General features: G+C 40.5%; 1 protein-coding gene across 2 annotated transcripts in view; it reads right to left on the reverse strand.

Annotated features, from left to right (window-relative positions):
* Positions 1 to 744: 744 nt before the first annotated feature.
* Positions 745 to 22,887, reverse strand: part of SMIM14 (small integral membrane protein 14) — a 29,249-nt gene continuing 7,106 nt past the window's right edge. For both annotated transcript variants that reach the window (XM_075194802.1, XM_075194803.1), the window contains 4 exons: positions 10,305 to 10,406; positions 9,747 to 9,795; positions 6,344 to 6,492; positions 745 to 5,248 (listed from right to left, as the gene is read on the reverse strand). In XM_075194802.1, the coding sequence (XP_075050903.1) occupies positions 5,210 to 5,248; positions 6,344 to 6,492; positions 9,747 to 9,795; positions 10,305 to 10,379 (312 nt within the window). In that variant the 5' untranslated portion in view covers positions 10,380 to 10,406 and the 3' untranslated portion in view covers positions 745 to 5,209. The remainder of the gene's footprint in view (positions 5,249 to 6,343; positions 6,493 to 9,746; positions 9,796 to 10,304; positions 10,407 to 22,887) is intronic.

The following is a 22,887-nucleotide window of genomic DNA, read 5'->3' on the forward strand; positions in this document are numbered from 1 at the left end:
ATAATTTGCCTAAGATCACAGCCATGAATAAAGAATGGTACCAAGACATCCTCCAAGAGCAACTTCTCCCAACCATCCAAGAACAGTTTGGTGATGAACAATGCCTTTTCCATCATGATGGAGCACCTTGCCATAGGTCAAAAGTGATAACTTAAGTGGCTCAGGGAATCAAAATATCGAAATTTTGGGTCCATGGCCAGGAAACTTCCCAGACCTTAATCCCATTGAGAACTTGTGGTCAATCATCAAGAGGTGGGCATTGATTAGGCAAGAATGGGGGGCCATCAGTCAGTATGTGGCCCAGAAGTTGATTGACAGTATGCCAGGGCAAATTGCAGGGGTCTTCAAAAAGAAGGGTCAACACTGCAAATATTGACTCTTTGCATAGACTTGTAATTGTTAATAAAAGCCTTTGACACTTATGGAATGCTTGTAATTTTGCTTCAGTATACCATAGTAACATCTGACAAAAAGGTCTAAAAACACTGAAGCAGCAAACTGTGTGAAAACCAATACTTGTGTCCTTCTCAAAACTTTTGGCCATAACTGTATAAGCTTCTTTTCGGTGCTATTTTTTATATACAATGTGCCCAATAATTGCTCTGGCAGGAAATGGGAAAAGCCCCTGTAGTAATGAATGCATTATTATTGAATTTTTATTTTAGGGGGGGGGTATCACTTTGAATTTTGCTTAGTGTGTTTAGATAATTTTTAACAAAAAAAAAGAAAAAAAAGTCCTAAGACCAGGTTGTAATCACGGTTTATTAAGTAAATAGAAAGTGCATAGTACAAGCCCTTTACTCTGAATTATTTGTAATCTACATGGCACAATCAGCAAGTTTTGTTTGAGCAATTTTAATCATCAATTTGATACAGTTAACCAAGACACATTGATTATTTAACACAACAGTATAGGCACTGCAGACTTTCCTGTATGTGGCTAATACGGGTGAACCACCAGTCTTGTCTTCTCGAAGGTAACACAAAGGACAACAGTTTGATGATCCGTCACTAAGTACAGTAACTGATGTAACACAGAGACATGCTGTAGCTCAGGTCAAACAATACAGAGGTGATTAATCTTCTTTTAATATGTTTTTAAACATTTGTATTATATTCATCCTTGAATTTTCTTGAACCATTAAGCAAGTGATCATTTCAGTCCATGTATAATTACATCAAGAGATAAATAATAGTTTGGAATGTCCACTCTGATGGGTAAAGTGCATTGTTTAAATGTTTTCTGTGAATGTACCTTTTATAGTTCACATTTATTTAAATTAAAAAAAACAAACAAACAACAATCTATGAGGCCAGTTATATGCAAATAATTGCCCTTTTTAGGGAGAGGGGAGTGGTGGGTATTTTACCTATACACTGTCCATAATACTGGTGCAGGGCACTACCGATAGACTTTTTTACAGTTTAGGAGAAAATTGAAACTAAAAGCTGTGATCACCAATGGGTGATTTTGGGCTAGCCGATCGGAAGACGTATGGCCAAATCCGAAAGACCCCATTGTTGAATGCCTTTGTCATACCTCTGGATAATACAGGGCACCATTAGCTCAGTGAGGGGGTGACCACATACACAGGTAGACCTGTGGCCCATCCATCCTGACATCTGGTGGCTCCCCGTCACATATAGATCTGGTTTGGCAGTCTATATGGGTCTCTGGAAGACATCTACAGGCCAAAAAGCAACTTCTCATTCTAGGGGGTAAATGTATCAAATATTTTCAACGCAAGATAATCATAGAGACAATGCACACAAATGTCAATGTGTTACATCCATTCCCACTCACTCACTGACTATCTGCCAACATGGAGACCTTTTATCAACACCTGAAATGCCCTTCTCCAAGTTTGTTTAGAATGTAATGTTTAGTTAACCTGATGGTTAAAGCAGCTGGCAGTGCCCCAGGGAGGCATGCGACCAGCAGACCTGGCATTTTATCTACTGCGTGAACAACGTTTAGCTACCAAACCACACCCATCCTGCGCATTTCTGTTTACATTTTACTCTGTGACTGTACTTGTACTTTATTCTCTATTTTAAAGCTGGAGAGCTTGAGGACACCCAGGAACAGCTACATAATGGCTGCTATGTGTAAGACGTTTATAGACAAGGTGCATTCCTCCAGAGAGGACTATGATAAAATCTGTCCAGAAAGGTAACTTGTGACTCCCCAGCTAGAGGACATTCCTTTCAGTTAGCGGATGACCCCACCTTGTATAAACTATACATCTACACTGTGGATTTGCGACGTGATAAATGGACCTAATTCTAAGTCCCTTTGTGTAATCAATCCACATTTCACAGTTTGAAGGGCATAACTCAGTGGTTTCCAAACTGGGTGCCGCAGCCAGGGACGGTGGTAAGCAAGGCGGGGGACTACTTGGCAATTATTTTGCCTTAGGGGTGCCTTGAAAAAATGATGGAGAGCCTAAGGGTGCCTGGAACTGAGAAAGATTGGGATCCAATGGCATAACTGTTTAATAACAAAATAATAAACAGCTTTTTATAATGCAGTTTGGTTTGGGGAACATTTATTGATCAGGGAGGGAACAGCAGGGCACAGAGATGTTTCATGTCAGCCCATGTACCCCGCTTCCCTACGCCTCAACGCTCAGGTGGAGCCACACTGCTGGACAGCTGAGATACATTGTCCTCATTAAAAAAAAAACAAAAAAAAAAACCATGTTGGCAGCCAATGGGTTAAAATGACTTGTATTTTAGACACATTTCTACATGTAAGGCCACAAATCACACAAAACGTGATAGACCAAGAAGAAACGTGAATTATGAACATTATTATTTATAATTGCCTACACTGCTAAAATGCCACAAGAAAACATTGGTGTGGATGTAGACTTATGGTACTGTCATACAGGGCTTCAACACACCAGCGTTTCATAACCGTGGAACATTTACCTACTACATTTCTCTAACATTATAATCTATGTAGGTTCTGGGCTCCCAGGGTGAGCAATCTCCAGCTAGACAATAATGGAGAGGGAAATACCAATCTAGGTAGTGTTCTGTAGCCCTGTGTGACATTAGCTTTACGGTAATGTCACACAGAGATACACCAGGCCAGGGGTTTATTATCTAAGAAGAGGAGCATTTTATCGCTGCATTTACCTTCAGCTATAGTTTTACTCTCTCATATAAGCGTTTTTCCAGCAGAGGAGGAGAATAAAATTATGTGTACAATACTAGTCTTGTGCAGTCCTGGACCACTAGCCTTAATCTCAACAGCCAAGACTAAAGGTTCCCTACTTATTTATTGTATTATCTGCAGAGCACATTGCTCTTTATTCTACTGTAAGAAAGGAGCTGCTGGTTTTGACCTCCCTGCTCAGTCTTATAGTAGCCCAGAAAGTCACAGGGCAGCATATGGGAGTATAGAACAGCACATTCAATACCCACTGAACACACAATTGCTCATTCACTTTTTTTTATTATTTAGCTATTGGTGCACCGTACACCAGCCATTACACTTACCCGCTATTGTCCTAAGCGCCTTATACCGACATCCGCTTTGTTATGTGTACCAATACAATTTAAAATATCTAAAGCTTTTACACATTTCTGACACTTTCATCTAAGACACATGTATTTAATTATGGAATAGTTATTTCATACCAAAGTATTGATTTACAGATATATTACAATATAATAAAGAAGCTTATCATATAAAACCTTGAAAACTATAATTGCATTAATGTGATCCTAAGGATCTAAATAAATGAGAATTTCTTATTGATCCACATGACAGTATGTAGTCCATACTATAATATAAAGAAATGTATCTGCCGTATAGTAGAATTTGGAATGATTACGGTTCAGCTATTCATCTTAGTTAGAGTAAAAGATTTTGCAAACACTTAGAGATGCCCGGCTAAGCCAGCTGTGTAAAACCCCTACGGAATTGGGGGGAAACGTGAAGATTACAATGCATGGAAACTTAGGAAATAATTTGACACAATGGCAAAATTGGACATTCATAAAAGAAATGGAATGCAACAGCTCAGTTTTAACAATCACAACATAATATATCATTCCAAAGACAATTAATACAAATTGTCAAGACAATAGTATTTTAGCATGAAACCCCCACTTCATATACAGGTAGAAAGGTTTCAATATATATTGAATTTCAATCTTTCAATTACATGTGTCACTGTAGGACAATGCCTCTGTTTCTGTGCTGTTGTAGAAGTAGGCAGAACTACTTGTGGCACACACATATCGCCATGCCTTACAACGTTAGCGCATGCTTAGTAGGTTAACCGACGTCCAACGGCCTTGGCACTTTAGCTGATGGCGTTCGTGCGATATTATCACACGGATGTATGGTTTCAGGGCCGTTATATCTTCAAGATCATCCAATGTACGGTGTAGGAAACCAAAGATTCATTTATAACAGGAACAAACAGAAATCGGATTAGAGAATAAACACCATTTGTAAATTACAGCCCACTACATGTCTAAATGTGAACCGTTTCCACCAGATATGTGGGACAAGGTTGAAAGTAAAATTTGTATTGCGCTAGCAGTATTCCTTATAAATGCACAGTAAAAATTGGTACTAGAGGACTCAACGCTGAACTATAACAGTTAAAACGAAGTTTAGGAGATAAGGTCATGTTAAGAAAACAAAAAAAACAAACAAACAAACTACATGGCAGCCTGAAGGTATCAGGACAACGTTTGGCGTTGCATTATTACTATGAAACAATCTTTTTATTGTTGTAGTAATGGTGGAAATGTTTCTTTTTAGCCTATTCTTATATGGAAATTCATTTTGAGGTGGCAGGTTCACATTAGTATTAACATCTGCAGAGGCACTCTTAGTACCAGGTAATGTGTGACAAAATACATTGTGTAATGTGTCTGAAGACTTCTATTAAGGCCAGACAAAGGTATTACTAAAAAGGGACATTTACAGTATTGTCTTCTTCTGCCTAAGTCTGCAAGCAAAGAACATTAGAATTGCAGGAATAATTGGAACAAAGAACAAGCTCTGATTCAAAGACCCTAACATCTATACTGCATCTCAGACTCTGGATCACTTGATACCGTTAAAGCATTTGTCAGCATCAGTGGAAAGGAAAAAAAAGTTGATTATCAATTTTAGAGTAGTCTGGCCATTCTGTAGTCATTTGGTCGTGCAAAACTGTAGCAGTTTAGAGATCCCTGGAGGCTAGTCTACCGGAGGGGCTGGCGGTTCACGGCCTGGATCCTACAAATAAAATATGACAATTAATTGATGCTTTACTCTTTACAGGTATCAAGGGCCTGATTTAGAGTAGCACGAAAGTGGATTTGTGCAATGTAAAGATTTGTTTTGGTGCATTAGTGACGCTTTGCTCACGTGCCCAACTTGCTTCCGTATTTAGAGTTGCATGTGGATCAGGACGTTAACGTGCAGACACAAGTTAAGCACGTCCCTTCGAAGTGTCTTCTTTTCAGTTAAACATATATCTTAAAATACGTTCACTATGATGAAGTAGATGATAATGATTGTTACATTCAATGCTAAAATCAGGCCCCAAATCTCTACAATATCTTGAAACAAACTCATAACCACTACAAAGTTGTTATTTTCTTTCTTGGCACTTTCATACAGCTTTATACACAAAGGTGAAAATATTAGGGACAAAATGTTGTGGAGGTGACCAAGATTGAAAACGAGAATAAGAATGGACAGGAATGTGTCAGTGTGACCTGTCAGCCATATCCTGGGGCAATCCCTACAGTCTCCACTCAGCTAAATCATGTTAACTAGTATCATGGCAAAGAAAGGACAGTAAAAAAAATAAAAAAAAATTATATATATATATATATATATATATATATATATATATATATATATATATATATCTATCTCTACCATTAGTTTTAAGCAAATCTGTATGTTGTGCTTCTTTAAAATGGACTGGCAAATTATATACATAGGTTGAAAACAATACAAAACCACAACTAAAGTATAAATAAAACGCAACAATTATTGCTGTAATATAGTATTTCTGCACCCATTGAAGCCCTGCTGTTCCCAGTGATGTGTATATATAGCACACTGTCCCTCTTCTAGCAAGGGATTACTGGGTTACTTGCAAGTGTTGTCTTGTGCTTCACTTACAGGACACAGAGGAAAGGTGCATTTGCAGGACATTAGTGCCCACGTTGCTGTATGACCTGTACATGCCTTGCTGGAACCAGACAGGAACAGCTATGTATTTAATAACTGCTACAAGTGACAATGTCTGCTAAATGTGGTATAACAAGTAGGAACGACAGATGAAGAGAAAGGAATAGAGACAGATGTAAGACTCACATTGTGTGGACTAGCAGGTTTTCCAGTTGCCCTGGATCGTCGGAAACTTCTGGGTCTTAGCAGGTATAACATGAATCCGATGACAAGCCAGGCCATGGCGATCATTGCAATGCTAATTCCACCATCCCCGGAGGAATTGGGTCCCGGCACTGGCGAGGAAAGGAAACCAGTACAAAATATGTAGCCAAATTCCTAAATTAAATTAACCTATATCTCTTTATTAAAGCCAGATTGTGTAAATAACATCAACCAATTGCGTCATTTCAAATGGAGACAGAAAACAGAGGGAGCGGTGGAGGAGTTGTGGCTGGCAGTCTGTAAAGGTGGCCACATATCACAGCCCATATTGGGTAATTGGCACAATATTGCAGGGTGTGTGTTGAACACCACTGTGATCCCCTATAGTGGTCCTCTTGAGATGTTCATCATCATCTGACATAGTGATGTGTGTGCTTATGTCCCAGCTGCACCAACAGGCTGCAAAGAAACCAGATGAGCGGATCGTCCGATTACACCACTGACCAATCATTTTGTGACTCAACCCGTAGATTGAGCAACAGGATCGATGTGTTTGTGGCAAGGTCAAGGCTGTCTATAGATCTATAGAGACCCAGAGGGAGGTGTGGTTTGTAGGCTGTAATTCCCAATCTAGGGGCGGGTTAACTTTCATTTAAAGAAATACATTTATACAGAGACCCAGAATTAAGGCTTTTAAAAATAAATAAATCTGTATTTCTAAAGAAAAGCTCCTGGAAAAGGAGGCATGTCTAGATTTCTGAAGGACAAGGTATAATATTGAGTTTATTTTAGAAATTCATTTTTATACCAGCACATATATGTTCCACCTTAAAAGTTTTGATATTTTATTCATTTTAATAATCTTCTATTACAATGAGATTGTTTTATCACAGCCCTAGGTGTCCAACAGTACTTGCTTCTCTGTAAGGCTATGTACGCACTGGGGTTAAAGTTGTATGTTTATGATACATCTCCAACGCAAGAGTATGTAAACGGATATCAGAATAAAAATGATTATACTGAATGAGATACATATTGCGCCTTTCCATGTATTTATCTAGCATTGTGCATCAGTGTATTTTTGAACATTTTTGTTTCCTGTATATGCTTTAACAGAAGGTCTGTATTCCTTTGTAGAGAGAGACAACATGTGAAAAACAAACTTTACTGGAGGTTGAGTAATGTGACAAACAGCAAGATGGTAATTATCCTTAATGGGACAGTGAAGGATAAAGCTTCAATAAATGTTTAATATTTACCAAACTATTTTTCTCTGAAGAAAAACTAAGGAAAAATTAAATCTTAATATGTAAGGTGCTACAATACAAATAACCCACCTATCTTGCCTATAAGATGGTAGGTTGACTGAGCACCTGGGAAGATACTGTGGCTTAGCTGGCACACACAGTTCTGGAGCTTCTATATCATACCCTCTACACAATGGTCTGCTCGGTTTTCCCCCACATTAATTAATCTGAACTGAATTAAAAACAAAAAACAACTCATGTTAAATTGTTTAATATGTCACCAGAGGCTCTATAGCCTTTGGTCAGATATTAAATGTATGATTATGCAGAGTGGACCACACAGTTCTGTAACTATGAGATCCATCATTGCGCCCTGTCATCTCGTTAGCTTGTCGGGGGAGAATTGTCGCCACAAGGTCAGTCCATGCAGATCTGTTGTATCACAATTCTGAACAGCAAAGACGTCATAGTTGCTGAACTTGCTCGGAACTGTAACCCCCAATGGTTAAGGGTTAACGCCTCTTCAAAAGGACTGTGACAACTAATGAGTAATCATAATGTACAGTCCGTCCTCTCACAAGTACATGAAGGTGTTCCCTCGGCTCCAAATGACGAGAGTAAGGAACGTCTTAGAAAACAGGAGTGTAAACCTGTATGGCCCGTCTAGCCTTCATTCTGGGGGAAATAGTCACATTCCTGAGCACACCTTTAAGCTTCACGCTGCAGTGGGTAATTAATAGAACCCTCACTCTCTAAAGCAGATACATTTAATGGTACAGTAACCATTATTATACTAGGTCTCAGCTGCAGGGGAAGGCGGACTAACACAAATAACTTTATTATTAAATTTACTGTCCCAAGCACTTTGTTTTTATTGCTTATATTGGCAGATAGGGCTCTTTTAGTACCACAGCTGAGTGAGTATCCATTTCATTTATAGTCAATATACAGGGAGCAAAAGGGAGATTTGATTTTATATAAATGTTCTGCACAGCACAGAGAATCTTATTTCTTTGCATATTTGTATTTATTGAAAGAACAAGTCACTATTATTGGTGACTTTGCCAAAGTGTATTTAAATGTTGTGCCATCCTCACTCGGCACTGGGTAGATTCCATTATATGTCACCTTCTTTATAATAATAATTTAATTTATATAGCACTTTTCTCCCAAAAGCACTCTACATTTGCAGATAAAAAAACACATGTTAAAAATAAACAAAGATGAATAGAATACAGAAAGGAGAGCCAAGAATCGGGTATGATGAATATGCAGGTACATCAATGAAATGCATAGGGCATAGGCAAATCTGTTTTTTGAAGATTTCTAGAGTGTGAGGCTGGCGGACTGTAAGAGCCAGAGGGTTCCAGAGAGTAGGAGGCGCAAATCTAAAAGCTCGAGCCTCAAAAGAATGTTAGTAGATTCTAGGTACCTTTGATAGTCCTACATCTGCGGATTGAATCAAAGAATATCAAAATTAAAAAACCTAGCTAGGAATATTTGGGAATAGGTAAATCATACTTGCCTATTCTTCTGGAATGTCTGGGACTCACGAATTTCTAGGGGTTCTTGAGGGAACACGGGAAAGCCCGGATCCCATCCACTTTCTAATTGAAGTGGGTGTAATGTGGCCTAAAGGACACAAGGCGTTGCGAATCGCATCATCATGGTCCAGCGTGAATGGCGGCATTGTGTGGCTGGGCCATGGTGACGTGTTCGTGTCTCCCCCACACCTGACCATCGAGCTTCCTTTCGGGATCACCCGAAGGATGGCAACCAAAAGTAGAATGAGCTACTCCTCTCCTATCTGCATCTGACGCTATTGCTGGATGAATATTATTCAAAGTGGACATGATGAAGTATTGGTGGAGGAATTTATGTATGAAGTAGGTTTACAGTGAGGTTTAATATTGTCAATAGTACGAACCCTGACCGGGAGTTGGGGGTACTACAAACCAGCATTCCTTGCCTAAAAATATACAGATATCCAATGCTCAAATTGTACAGATTTCATTTGACGGTGTCACATTCATCCTACATTTATAACAGAACATAGGAAAAATGTTCACCCAGAAACCAGTAAGGATAACAAGACAATTACACGCTGAGAGATGGAAACAGCGAGAAGACATACTCACGTTCTTGTAGGCATTCTGTGTCTGTGCAGTAAGACTGAGATTGCCTAAGCTGCATACAGAAAAACAGGAGACTTCAAGTTAAAGTAAGTCTAATATAGCAACTTTTCTTCTTTTTACATTGATTTGCAATGTAAATGTACCTGTAAATCACATGTAATGCTTATACTGTAAGAGCATGCGGCACATAATATTGTTGTGCTGTTACAGTAGCGCTATTATAACCTATAATCATATAGTGTCATCGTCACTTTTATCCCTTGTGTATTATAAGGAATAACTGGTGGTAGATAATACGATACCTAAGGGTTCCTTGACAAGTATACAATGTTAATCTTGTTGTATCCTTATTTATAATTGGGTGTACATTAGCCCCCATTTAATCTCATACAGAAGTTACTGAATTGATAGGACTGGTATTCTTGTGTTTGCAGGTATATAGGTAGAAATGTGTACAACTCTGCTAATCAAGGCTTTGTAGAACAATTATTTTTTCTGTGTGGTTTGACCTATAAATCTATGGAATAGTGTGAAAAAAAAGTGAAACATAGTTCTTCTCACCAAATTGATCAGTCTTCGCATTGCATAGTCGTGGGAGCAGATGCACTCACAGGGATCAAAATTACCCTCCGCCATCTTGACTGTTCATAGGTCTGTAACAACCTGCAAAATGCAGACAATGTTTTATGCACACAGTGGGTACTCACTTACTTCTATCCTCAATCAGAGGCTTCAAGAAGATTTCTAAAACATAGCATTTCATTATAAACCATAGGTTCTAAAATGTTACAAAATATAAGATACTAGCTGACCTAATATTAAAAGGCATATTGAAATATGAACTTTAATACTGTCATCCTACATGATTTTTTAAGATGTTTGAAAGTGTATGATGTGATATTCTGTAATTCTCACTAAAACTTTGACGTTTTCCTTCCATTTACAAAACGTTTGTGTTCTGTAAAAATTTAAAGCAATGTGTAAATAAAAAAAAGGCATCTTATCCCTCAAACTTATATCAATTATGCTCAGTTCTAAAACTCTTGCATATAAGATTTTAGGACTGATGGGTTAATTGGTAATGTAACATTTGCTTATTAGAGAATGTACAAAACATTTCATAATTTAACCACAAGGGGGAGACAGCACACAGTTTTCATGTAAACAGCATAAGATGTTTGCTCCCCTTATAATGGGATAAGCTGATCAGACAAGGATGGATCAGGTTATTTTGTGACACCTATGGGGTTACTGTAGATATGCACACTCTTTACACAAAAATACAATGGGGTTTTGTTTTGCAGGGGATACTCTAATGACCCTCAAAGGGTACATATGTTTTTTGGAGACGCTCCCATTAAGACATGCAAAACTGGCAGATTTTGACAGCACTTCTGAGGAGGCAATAAGCAGACGTAGGCTGCTGTATTTAATTCAATTCATTCTGCAACATCTAGGCACATTTGTTACCAGACACACATTCATCAGAACACTAATCCATGTATAAAAAAAAAAGGTAAATTTGTGACACGTGAATACCACAAGGTCCCATTACCGTCAGAAAAAAAGAATTACAGAGTGATTACTTATTCTCCACGGACTTCTTTAAGATGTGTGATTAAAATGCATGTCATCTGAAATACAAAATTTGTCTATGGAGTTTACCATTGACTGCTTAACTTTATTTGGTAAAATGTTTGCCATCGTTTAAGGGGTATAATGAAACATCAGAATTGTATTTCAAAACATTATAACGCTTTGTTGATACACTCTCTCCTTCTATAAAGGAACGGGTTTGAAGGTGTTTTCACCACACCGACTGATAGGTTACTCGCCTATACCTCCAAAGATCCTCCAATAATCCTGCTACTGTTGTTGACGGGGACTCTAAGATATCTGGGCGACCTCCGTGTGTCCCTCACAAATTGCAAACTATCAAATCTGAGTCTTCAATTTTGTTGTAAACTGAACATAACCTGCAAATGGCAAGAATCAAATGAATCCTGGTCCGTTTGTGAATGTTGTAGATCATTACACACTCCGATATTTATTATGCACCTTTGAACTAAACAAGTGTTTCTGGTTATATAACTTCCTTATTGAGATATGTGTTAAATATAACATGGACGCACCTGTTGAACATTTTTCTCTTCTTATGGTTTAATAGTTAGGTGTATACTGAGCCGATGTATGGACACACTTTCAATATAATGTGAAATGAATGCATGTATTGAACATTATATACCCTTACGTCTGGAGCACATTCTGCAAAATGGAAAAGTACTTAATATTAGGTTATATAGCCAGAGGCAAGCAGCAGGTACAACTGCAATAGTGGATGGTCTTTAAGCATATAAGCCAGACAAGGTCTCATTTCAGCCCCGCCCAAGGAAAGCCTAGAGACTCACATCTGGATCACTTTCTGCACCTGTTTGCCTAGAATTCATCACTGTTTTATTCTTTTGTTTACATTTGTGTCTATTTTTCTTCACAAACTTACTTACTAAATTGGAGTTTTTTCACAACTATTTACTTGAAAGCTACATCAGTGTTTACTGCAACCGGACCACCATAAACCACCCTCCAAAGCAAAAGAGAAAAGACAGAGAAAAACCACTGGCTAAAACAAAAGGTTTATGTAACGCTCTTACTACTCCAGTCATTGGGACTAAGACTCCAACAAATTTGTAATTTATACCCACTGATCCATGTGTTACATACACCAAAAGCCAAAGTCCATGTGAGCCACTTATCTAGGACTATAGTAACAGCTTGACAAAATTTTGTGCTACACGTCTGTCTCTATGGTCGCGATTGAGTCTTTCATTCCGGAACACACTTGTGACTTCCCCCGCTAGCTCTATAACTCTGCTCTGCCCGACAAACAGGTTATGTATCTAGGTTGTTTGCGCAATTTATTGGTTATATCCCCGGTTGGATTCTCTGTGTACCAACGCTCTTGTTCTCATTACGTTTGTATGCCAGCGACCTTAACCATTTACATTTCACCAAACCTACTGTCTGCCCTGACCATTTGTGTGATCCTGTGTCCCTCCTCTTGTCTGTTAGAAACTGCTTAGCAAGATTAGCCTGAGGGTCAGGAGACTGCCTTGTGGGCTCCCAGCAGCAAAGCCCATCACTGCTTTACAGGAGAACTCTGGGAAATAGTAGGTTTCCTATTAAACTCTGTACCCAGGTTAATAAGGGCAATCCTTAGCGGCACTCCAGGTCCACATCTGGACCGGTCGTTTCATTTGTTTCCATAAAGTTAGGACCTTAAACATTTTAAAACCGAAATTCAAGACCCATGCTAACCCTTAACCATGATGGGGGGGGGGGGGGGGGGGGAGGGAATTAAATTAACCACAAAGTGCCATGAGAGCCTAACACAATAATCTCCTGAGCACACTTCTGTTTAATGCGGTACTGACACCTTCACTTATGTTTGCTCACACCTCAAGATTTCAGGCCAGACATCTACGTGGAGACACTTTGCATATAATGGAATTTCCCCACAAATGTACCTAAAGACTGATTCCTACAAAAAATAAGTATTTAAGTTACATATTTCCGGTGGCAGAAGAATAAAGGGTCTTGCATAAACCTTGACACACTAGAGCTATGACTATGGCAGCTGAGAAGACATATATAAAGAGAGTCTTCCATTGAGGAATCCCACCACTGACCGGAGGTGGCTGGAATGGTTTTCATTGGCAACTGCCGATACCCATAGCAACCAAAGCACTCCTTGACAACCAATGAAACCCATGAGATCATAGATCCCAGATACTGAGCGATCAGCCCGCATTGGTCAATGTGCAGCATAACTTAACCATAAAAAAAAGGCCCTAATTTAGAGTTTAACATAAGTTTGTGACTCCTGCGTACATGCAAAAATGCATCCATACACTTATGTTTCTGCCGCTATATTTAAAGTTGCACATATCTTAGAATCCAATAGACTTTAAATCTAGCGTATAGATACATTTGGCACAAAAATGCTGCCATCATCATCTCAGGAAATTGCACTACAGCTATGGGACATGGAAAGATACACCTCCAAAAAGACAAATCTTAAAAATGTGTGTAAGTAAAAATAGGATGCCCCTGATTCACATCTCCAAACACAAGTCAGAGCGAGTACAGGATACACTCTTAAAGCCTTCCAGTCTACCACTTAACTTCCTACCTTATCTTCTGCCTCTCCCCCTTCATTCCCCTTCCCTTAATCTGCCTCCGTTCCTCCTTCTCTCCCTCTCTCCCCTGTGTCTCTCTGTCTGTCTACCCCACCCCTTAGATTGTACGCTTCTTTGAGCAGGGTCATCTCTCCTCCTGTTTCCACCACTTCTAACTCTGCTCTCCAACTACCTAGCCCTCCTCCTCAAGGACCCTCTACTCCCAGTCACCTCCTGCTCCCTCCTCTCCTCTTTGGGGGTCTCCCTGTCATCCGTGCCCTACTTCTTGGGCTCCGTCGTATGCGGATCTTCCCTCTCCCGCTGTGCTTTGAGCTTACTGAAGTAACTGTGCTTATTGTTTACTGTACTGTGCTGTCTCACCTCGTATTGTGTATTGACACATAGTGGCGCCCTATAAATAAAAATTAATAATATTATTATTATTATCATCAACAACTCAAAATACAGAAGCAAATTGTGCGCAAGCGTAAAGGACATATTTCACACAACTCACATTTTTACATGGTGCAAATAGTTCAACTCAGGCCCAAAGTGTGAACTAAGGTGGAAAACCCTGTTTTCTATACTGTATGCATGAGTTTTTGTCAGGGTCCATACAGATTTAAAATGTAGATGCACAAAATTTGCAAGTCACCCAAACATTTTTTAGGGGTGGACCTATGTACGTTAGCAGGAAACAGCATCACATCTAACTAGCAAGTGATTGCTCAATATATTATACTAAATGCAGCCCAACCTATCACCATATTATACACAGCTTGTATAAAAAAACAAAAACGAAAAAGGATCAGAAATTACAACCAATAAAATAGTGCTAGAGCAATCCAGATGTATACAGGCCCGGCGCTCCCATTAGGCAAGGTTAGGCAATTGCCTAGGGCGCCGGGCTCTGCAGGGCGCCTCGAAATTAAAAAAAAAACGGTAATCCACGGGGAGGAGAGGAGGGAAGGGGCTATGAATCTTACCTGCATGAAGCTGCTCCTCTCTGCTCTGTCTTCTCCCCTCCGCTCACTGACAGTGACAGGCCGTGATGATGTCATCATCACGGCCCGACAGTGTCTGTGAGTGGAGGGGAGAAGACAGAGCAGAGAGGAGCAGCTTCATGCAGGTAAGTTAAAGAAAGACATGGGGAGGGGAGCTGAGGGGAGGGAAGCGCAGCGGCGATTTTTAAAGGGGGGGGGGGCGGCGATTTTCACACTGTGCCTAGGGCGCCAAGGACCCTAGCACCGGCGCTGGATGTATACATAATCCCCACAATGAGGGTATGGTGGTTATCAGAGACCATAAATTTCCAAAGTGTAATAAAACAAGTCAAATTGGGATTTCTGCTGACAAATTTCTTGCAAGCAGCTCCCTAAACATCCGTTACGTGCATAAAATACCAGTAAATCATATCTCTGGGCACCTTGACTCACAAATCGCTGGTGATAATTAAAGCATGCCCATCTGTAGCCTCATAGTCCGCCTCCTCCAATTAGGCTTATGTTGGAGAGCAATGATCTTCTCCACGTATGTATTTCCATTTGAGCAGGGAAGGAGAGAGAGGAGGATGACACATTTGATGGATTATATGATATCTTGGAAGGTATTTATCATTAATGCAATAGGATTTAAGAGGATTACATTATGTAAAATAAGAACATAAACAGAACTCGCCTCACTCACAAATGTCACAATGTGCTCTAGGGCATAGCAATGTTCCATACAAGCATCTACCAATGACGTCGCTTATACAAACTATCTCTATGGGCCTTACGGTTATGTACAATAGAATGGAATAAATTTCAGCCAAACTGAGGAATATGGCAATTGTGTGCTACAACAGAGAGTTAGTCAAAATCTCTTCGCACATACTCTCTTATAAACACGTTGCTTCAATTTTTCCTGAAGGTAAAAACCAGATCACCTCTGATCTGTAGTTGAAATGCACCCCTATGCATGTATCTTAGTTTCTCATCTCTTAAACACGTGAAGGGGACATAGACCGAACGTCTAAAGCTGTGAGGGTACACCGTATAGTAAATAAGTCTCAAAACAATAGCAAAAAAGACCATAAGCTCCAGGCACATACATCCTTTAGATAGGATACAAAATGACTTTACATGTTATAGCCAAGGACTGCCTCACACTTGAAGAATGAATATATACAATGCTGATTGCCCACCTATGAGCATACTCTAGTGGCAAACACATTATTTGGAGAATCTGCATAAGAAAGTAACAAATATAACCATATATATCCATTTAGGTGGTATACAAAAATAGTGCACACCTCTAGTGAGTATAGACTTGATAAAGAACTTGCAAAACTCATAACAAATAATAAAAATAATATTATTATTAATAATAATAATAATAATAATAATAATAATAATTTACAGTTTGTGTTTTTTTTAAATACAAATCAACAAAACGCAGGTGCCTATTCGTATTGTAAAATATTATGTACATAAGTAATTGCTCCACTATATCCATTTCGCTACAACATCCAGACCACCACAGGTTGTCAAAGTGAAGCTACAGACACTTATAAAGCCCTTGGAACCTGACCAAGTCGTTGATGGTTGTCGTAGCAACTGTTTGTGGCGATTCCTATTTCTAGGTAGTTCGATGTTGTGATTCTAGCATTGTAAGCGAGCCCTTTAAGGTACTGTCATGACTGCAGTAGACTGTTTAAACACGAGATGCCTGGAAGCTAGAACAGTTGCCTCCAATGAGAGATGGGTACGTGGATGAGAAGCTCACATTAAGCAAACACTACATGAGCCAAGAAAAAAAAAAAAAAGGTCAAATTTACATGACAAACGTCTTGCAGGAAACAGAAGCACACCTCACAGATCGTCCTGCAAGAATGCACTTAACCTAATAAAACTTCTTTATTCAAAAAGGTAAAATGCCCTGGGCTTTACCACAAGTTCTCACTGCAGTATTGTTAAAAAGTAAAGTGTAATGGAGTATTTACTCCCTTCTGACACAAACAGTAAGCAGATTCTGTAACTCTTACACAATGGCTTGAGAAAAGAACTCCGCACAAAACGTAGATTTTATACAGGAAAATGCAACGTTAGATTTGCCTGTGCCGAGGCAATCCTGGGATACAATGGGTCCAGCACTGATCTCTGTTCAAGGTGGGCCGCTTTATGTGAATGGGAGGTTCACAGGGGAGGGGCGTTGACAACACAGTTGTGCGTGTGAAAGGGCCCACTGCTCAAGCAGAGAAGCTGGTTCCATTGAGTTTTGGGGGGGACCCACCTGGTCATAGGATTGCCCTAGCACAGGTAAGACTAAATGTGCATTAAGTTTCCGTTGGAGTTCAGCGTTTAGCATCATAATCACTAGGTTATTTTGGGGTTTAGAAGAGCTAGAAAAAAAAATAACTATGTCAACGCAAGCACATTTGACATGATTGTTACCAGCATTTGGAGGTTTTCCCAATGCGGTACCGAAACCTGGAATGCTACCACAATGCTAGTAAAATGCATGTAATCAGTGGAGTGAGACCTAAATGTGCTAATATAATGGCAAAAAAGCTCAAATGGTGAGCATAACAGGTTAGTAATTATGTTTCAAAAGTGCAGTGATGCCTCCAGCCATGTATAATCTGCATAGACGATTTACTGTATAGGCTACTGCAAGCCTGTGACTGCGGAATATTCAATTGTTGGCGTTACACAGAAAAGTAACGCGGCATGCGCACTATTACCATCATTACGGTAATAGTGCGCATAATTAACGCTGGATTTCAGCTTGAAATCTGGTTTAGCATTACTGTAATAACGGTAATACTTTTAGCGCTGCGGGAAACGGCAACAATTGAATATGCCCAAGAATCTGATGTATGCATTGTCCCCGGCACAAGAGATGTAACTCTGCCATACCAAGTTTGTTTGTTTTGGTTTTTTTTTTTACAATCTGGGGTTTATATAAGTCCCTGTGTAACCAGATCACATGGATCATAAGAGAACATTGCACTGAGAATTAGGGATGTGCACCGGCGACTTTTGAGGTCTCGTGTTTTGTGTTTTGGATCCGGATTTTCGTTATTTTTGAGGTTCGGATTTGTCTCGCAAAACACTTGACGAAAGGTCTCGGTTCGGATTTAAGGTATTGGATTCGGATTTTTTTTGAAAAAAACATAAAAAGTTTAAAAATCAAGTTTTTGGGCTTATTTTCACTCCTAGGCTATTATTAACCTCAATAACATTCAATAACAAGCATTTCCACTAATTTACAGTGTATTCTGAACACCTCACAATATAGTTATTAGTCCAAAACGTTGCAACAAGGTATCTTTCTGGACTGCGACGAGGAGTGGGTCACCACGATATATATTAAAAACCCTGAACTTTTATGATTCGCACCAATAATTGTACCTGGACTGCGTAGAGGAGTGGGTCACCACAATATATTAAAAACCCTGAACTTTTATGATTCGCACCAATAATTGTACCTGGACTGCGTAGAGGAGTGGGTCACCACAATATCTTTAAAACCCTGAACTTTTATGATTCGCACCAATAATTGTACCTGGACTGCGTAGAGGAGTGGGTCACCACAATATCTTAAAAACCCTGAACTTTTATGATTCGCACCAATAATTGTACCTGGACTGCGTAGAGGAGTGGGTCACCACAATATCTTAAAAACCCTGAACTTTTATGATTTGCACCAATAATTGTACCTGGACTGCGTAGAGGAGTGGGTCACCACAATATCTTAAAAACCCTGAACTTTTATGATTCGCACCAATAATTGTACCTGGACTGCGTAGAGGAGTGGGTCACCACAATATCTTAAAAACCCTGAACTTTTATGATTCGCACCAATAATTGTACCTGGACTGCGTAGAGGAGTGGGTCACCACAATATCTTAAAAACCCTGAACTTTTATGATTCGCACCAATAATTGTACCTGGACTGCGTAGAGGAGTGGGCACTGGGCACCACAATAAAATATATAAAAAACCTTCAACAGATCTGCATTACACTACACATACGGCTGCTCCTCCATCCTCTCCATCATATACATGTTGGAGTTTTAGCGTGTGACAACCTCTTGTTTTTGATAATGTCAGTGCATTTTGAATATTTTTCAATTTGCCCCACACCACTGAATGTACTTTATCTATGATACGCAATACGCATCTATCTATCTTGACTGCGTAGTGTGGTGGCCCCGGTACACAATTTGGTACCGAGGCCACAATATAATTAAAAAACCCTCCACGTGTCAGAATTCCACCAAACAAGTATCTGGACTGCATAGTGGGGTGGCCCCGGTACCCAATTTGATACCGGGGCCACAATACCTCCTCCAAACATGGTACAGACAATTCGTCATGGAGATCCCAGACAGACAGGGTCAAAGTGTTATTGTTTGACTTTGTAAACCCAAAAAACTGTCCCTGTTGCACATAGTCGTGCAATGAAGACTGACTTTTTCATTTAAAGGCACGATCTTTCAAGTGTAGTGTTTGTAAGTCTAAGTCATATTATACTTTTGGTAAAATTGGTTTATTTTGTTCCTCTTTATGGTAATTAATTAGTAATAGAATTAAAGTATGAAATAGAATTAAAGAATGAAATAGAATTAAAGTATGAAATAGAATTAAAGTATGAAATAGAATTAAAGTATGAAATAGAGTGGTATAGAGTTGTAGTGTGGTATAGATAGAGTGGTCCACACAATATAATAATAAAACCCTCAACTGGTCTGAATTCCACCAAACAAGTATCTGGACTGCGTAGTGTGGTGGCCCCGGTACACAATTTGGTACCGAGGCCACAATATAATTAAAAAATTGGGCATCAACTGTCACCGTTGTTTAATATCTGATACACCTAAATATGGACTGCACAGTGGAGTGGCCCCGGTAGTAAATTTGGTGCCGGGGCCACAATACCTCCTCCAACTTCCAAGTGTAGTGTTTATAAAGACAGACAGCGTCGAAGTGTTATTAGTTGACTTTCTTAACCCTAAAATTGTCCCTGTTGCAAATATTCGTGCAATGGACAGTTACTTTTCTATTGAAAGACTCAAGCTTTCAAGTGTAGTGTTTATAAAATATAAACAACAATACAGTAGTTTTAGAGCACGTCAATACCTCTTGTTTTAAATTATGACACAGCATTTTACTTTTGGTTTAATTTCTTGAATTTTTTTACATTTGGTTTTACTTTTTGAACATGGCAAACGACTGTTGATTGGTCATATAATGCCAAAAAAAAAGTTCCAAGATGGAATTGTCCTTGGGCCCTCACACCCACCCTTATGTTGTTGAAATAGGACATGCACACTTTAACAAACCAATCATTTCAGCGACAGGGCCTACCAAACAACTTTGGCTGAAATGATTGGTTTGTTTGGGCCCCCACACCAAAAAAAGCTATTCATCTCTCCCTGTACAGACTAAACAGGCTCTACTGAGGCAAGATGTCGTCCTCATCCTCAACCTCTGATTCCTCTCCCCCTACAGTGTGTACTTCCTCCTCATCACACATTATCAATTCGTCCCCGCTGGACTCCACAACCACAGGTCCCTCTGTAGTATCTGGAGGGCAGTGCTGTACTTCATTGAGGAATTGATTATTCATTTTTATAAACATCATTTTTTCAACGTTGTGAGGAAGCAACCTCCTTCGCCGCTCACTGACCAGGTTCCCCGCTGCACTAAAAACTCTTTCCGAGTACACACTGGAGGGGGGACAACTCAGGTAAAATAGAGCCAGTTTGTACAGGGGCTTCCAAACTGCCTTTTTTTACCTGCCAGTAACAATATGGACTGTCTGACATGTCTACTTGGATGGTGTCAGCAAAGTAATCATCCACAATTTTTTCTATTGTGACAGCATCCAATGCAGCGAGAGTAGACATGTCTGCAATGGTTGGCAGGTCCTTCAGTCCGGACCAGATGTTATCAGCATCCCCGCCAGTGCCTCTTTTGGGAAAACTGAGCTTTTTCCTCGCAGCCATAGATGTGGAAGAAAATGAGGGTGGAGCTGTTGGCATGTCACGGTCCTCTTCAGAGGACAATCTCCTGACCAGCAGGTCTTTGCACCGCTGTAGACTTGTGTCCGCCGGAAACAGAGACACAACATACGCTTTAAACCGAGGATCGAGCACGGTGGCCAGAATGTATTCCTCTGACTTTAAAAGAGTGACCACCCTCGGATCCTGGCAAAGCGTACGAAGGGCTACATCCACAAGAGCTACATGCTTGGTGTAATCGCAATGGCTTACCAGCTCCTCCCTCACTTTCTCCAGCTGCTTCTGCAACAGCCTGATCAGGGGAATGACCTGACTCAAGCTGGCAGTGTCGGAACTGACTTCTCGTGTGGCAAGTTCAAATGGCTGCAGAACCTTGCACAACACGGAAATCAGTCTCCACTGCGCTTGACTGAGGCGCATCCCCACTCCTTTGCCTATGTCGTAGGTGGCTGTGTAGGCCTGAATGGCCTTTTGCTGCTCCTCCATCCTCTGCAGCATATAGAGGGTGGAGTTCCAGCGCGTCACAACCTCTTGTTTGAGGTGATGGCAGGGCAGGTTCATGCTTTTTTGATGTGCCTCTAGTCTGCGGTAGGCACTGGCTGAATGCCGAAAGTGTCCAGCAATTTTGCGCGCCACCGCAAGCATCTCCTGCACACCCCTGTCACTCTTGAGGTAATGCTGCACCACCAAATTAATGGTGTGGGCAAAACATGGGACGTGCTGGAAATTGCCCATATTTAATGCCCGCACAATGTTACTGGCATTGTCTGACACCACAAATCCCCATGAGAGTCTAAGTGGGGTAAGCCACTGGGAGATAATTTCCCTCATTTTCTCTAATATGTTGTCAGCGTTGTGCCTCTTATTAAAGCCTGTAATGCACAATGTTGCCTGCCTTTGCATGAGCAGCCATTTTGTAGATGCTGCTACTGATGCAGCTGTTGCTGTTGCTGCGGAAGGGGATGCATCTACCCAGTGGGCTGTCACAGTCATATAGTCCTTCGTTTGCCCAGAACCACTTGTCCACATGTCCGTGGTTAAGTGGACAGTGGGTACAACCGCATTTTTAAGAGCACTGAGGACACTTGATCGTACTTCTCTGTACATTTTTGGTATCGCCTGCCTAGTGAAGTGGAATCTCGAGGGGATTTGGTACCGGGGACACAATACCTCCATCAACCCTCTAAATCCCACTCCACTGATGGCGGACACCGGGCGCACGTCTAACACCAACATTGCAGTTACAGCCGCAGTTATACGCTTTGCAATAGGGTGACTACTATCGTATTTTGTGGTCATGGCAAACGACTGTTGGACGGTCAATTGTTTTGTGAAAGACTTAGCGGTCTTACGACTTCCCCTCTGGGAAGATGACCGACTAACAGCAGCAACAGCAGCAGTGGCAGTAGTAGGCGTACCGCTGCAGGATTCCTCGGATGAATCCCGTATTGAGGAGGACTCAGTCTGGCTGCTGACTTGGGCTGCAGGACTGAATCTGATGGAGATTGTGGAGGAAGTTGACGAGGAGGGTGTTGCTGGTGTGTATCCAACTGGACCACGGGATTTAGGTGTCCCTGTACCGATGAGGGTCCTAGCCCCAGTTCCTGAACTAACCACTGAACTATGAAGGTTATTCAGGTGACGTATAAGGGAGGATGTTCCTAGGTGGGCAAGATCCTTACCCCTGCTTATTTGAGCTTTACATAAGCTACATATGGCCATACATTGGTTGTCTGGATTTGGATAAAAATAACTCCAGACCGAAGAGGTGCATTTTTTGGTCTTCTGACCAGGCATGACGATGGGCTTTTTCATCCCATGGACATCAGCTTTTTCCCCCCCTGGTGCCTCATTTACAATAACCACATCACCATCCTCATCATCAAGTTCCTCCACAGCGCCAGCTACATCATCAATAGCCTCCTCCCGAGCCACCTCTTCCCGTACAGTGATGGGAAGG

Source organism: Mixophyes fleayi, chromosome 1, assembly GCF_038048845.1.
Source record: "Mixophyes fleayi isolate aMixFle1 chromosome 1, aMixFle1.hap1, whole genome shotgun sequence".
Classification (NCBI taxonomy): Eukaryota; Metazoa; Chordata; class Amphibia; order Anura; family Limnodynastidae; genus Mixophyes; species Mixophyes fleayi.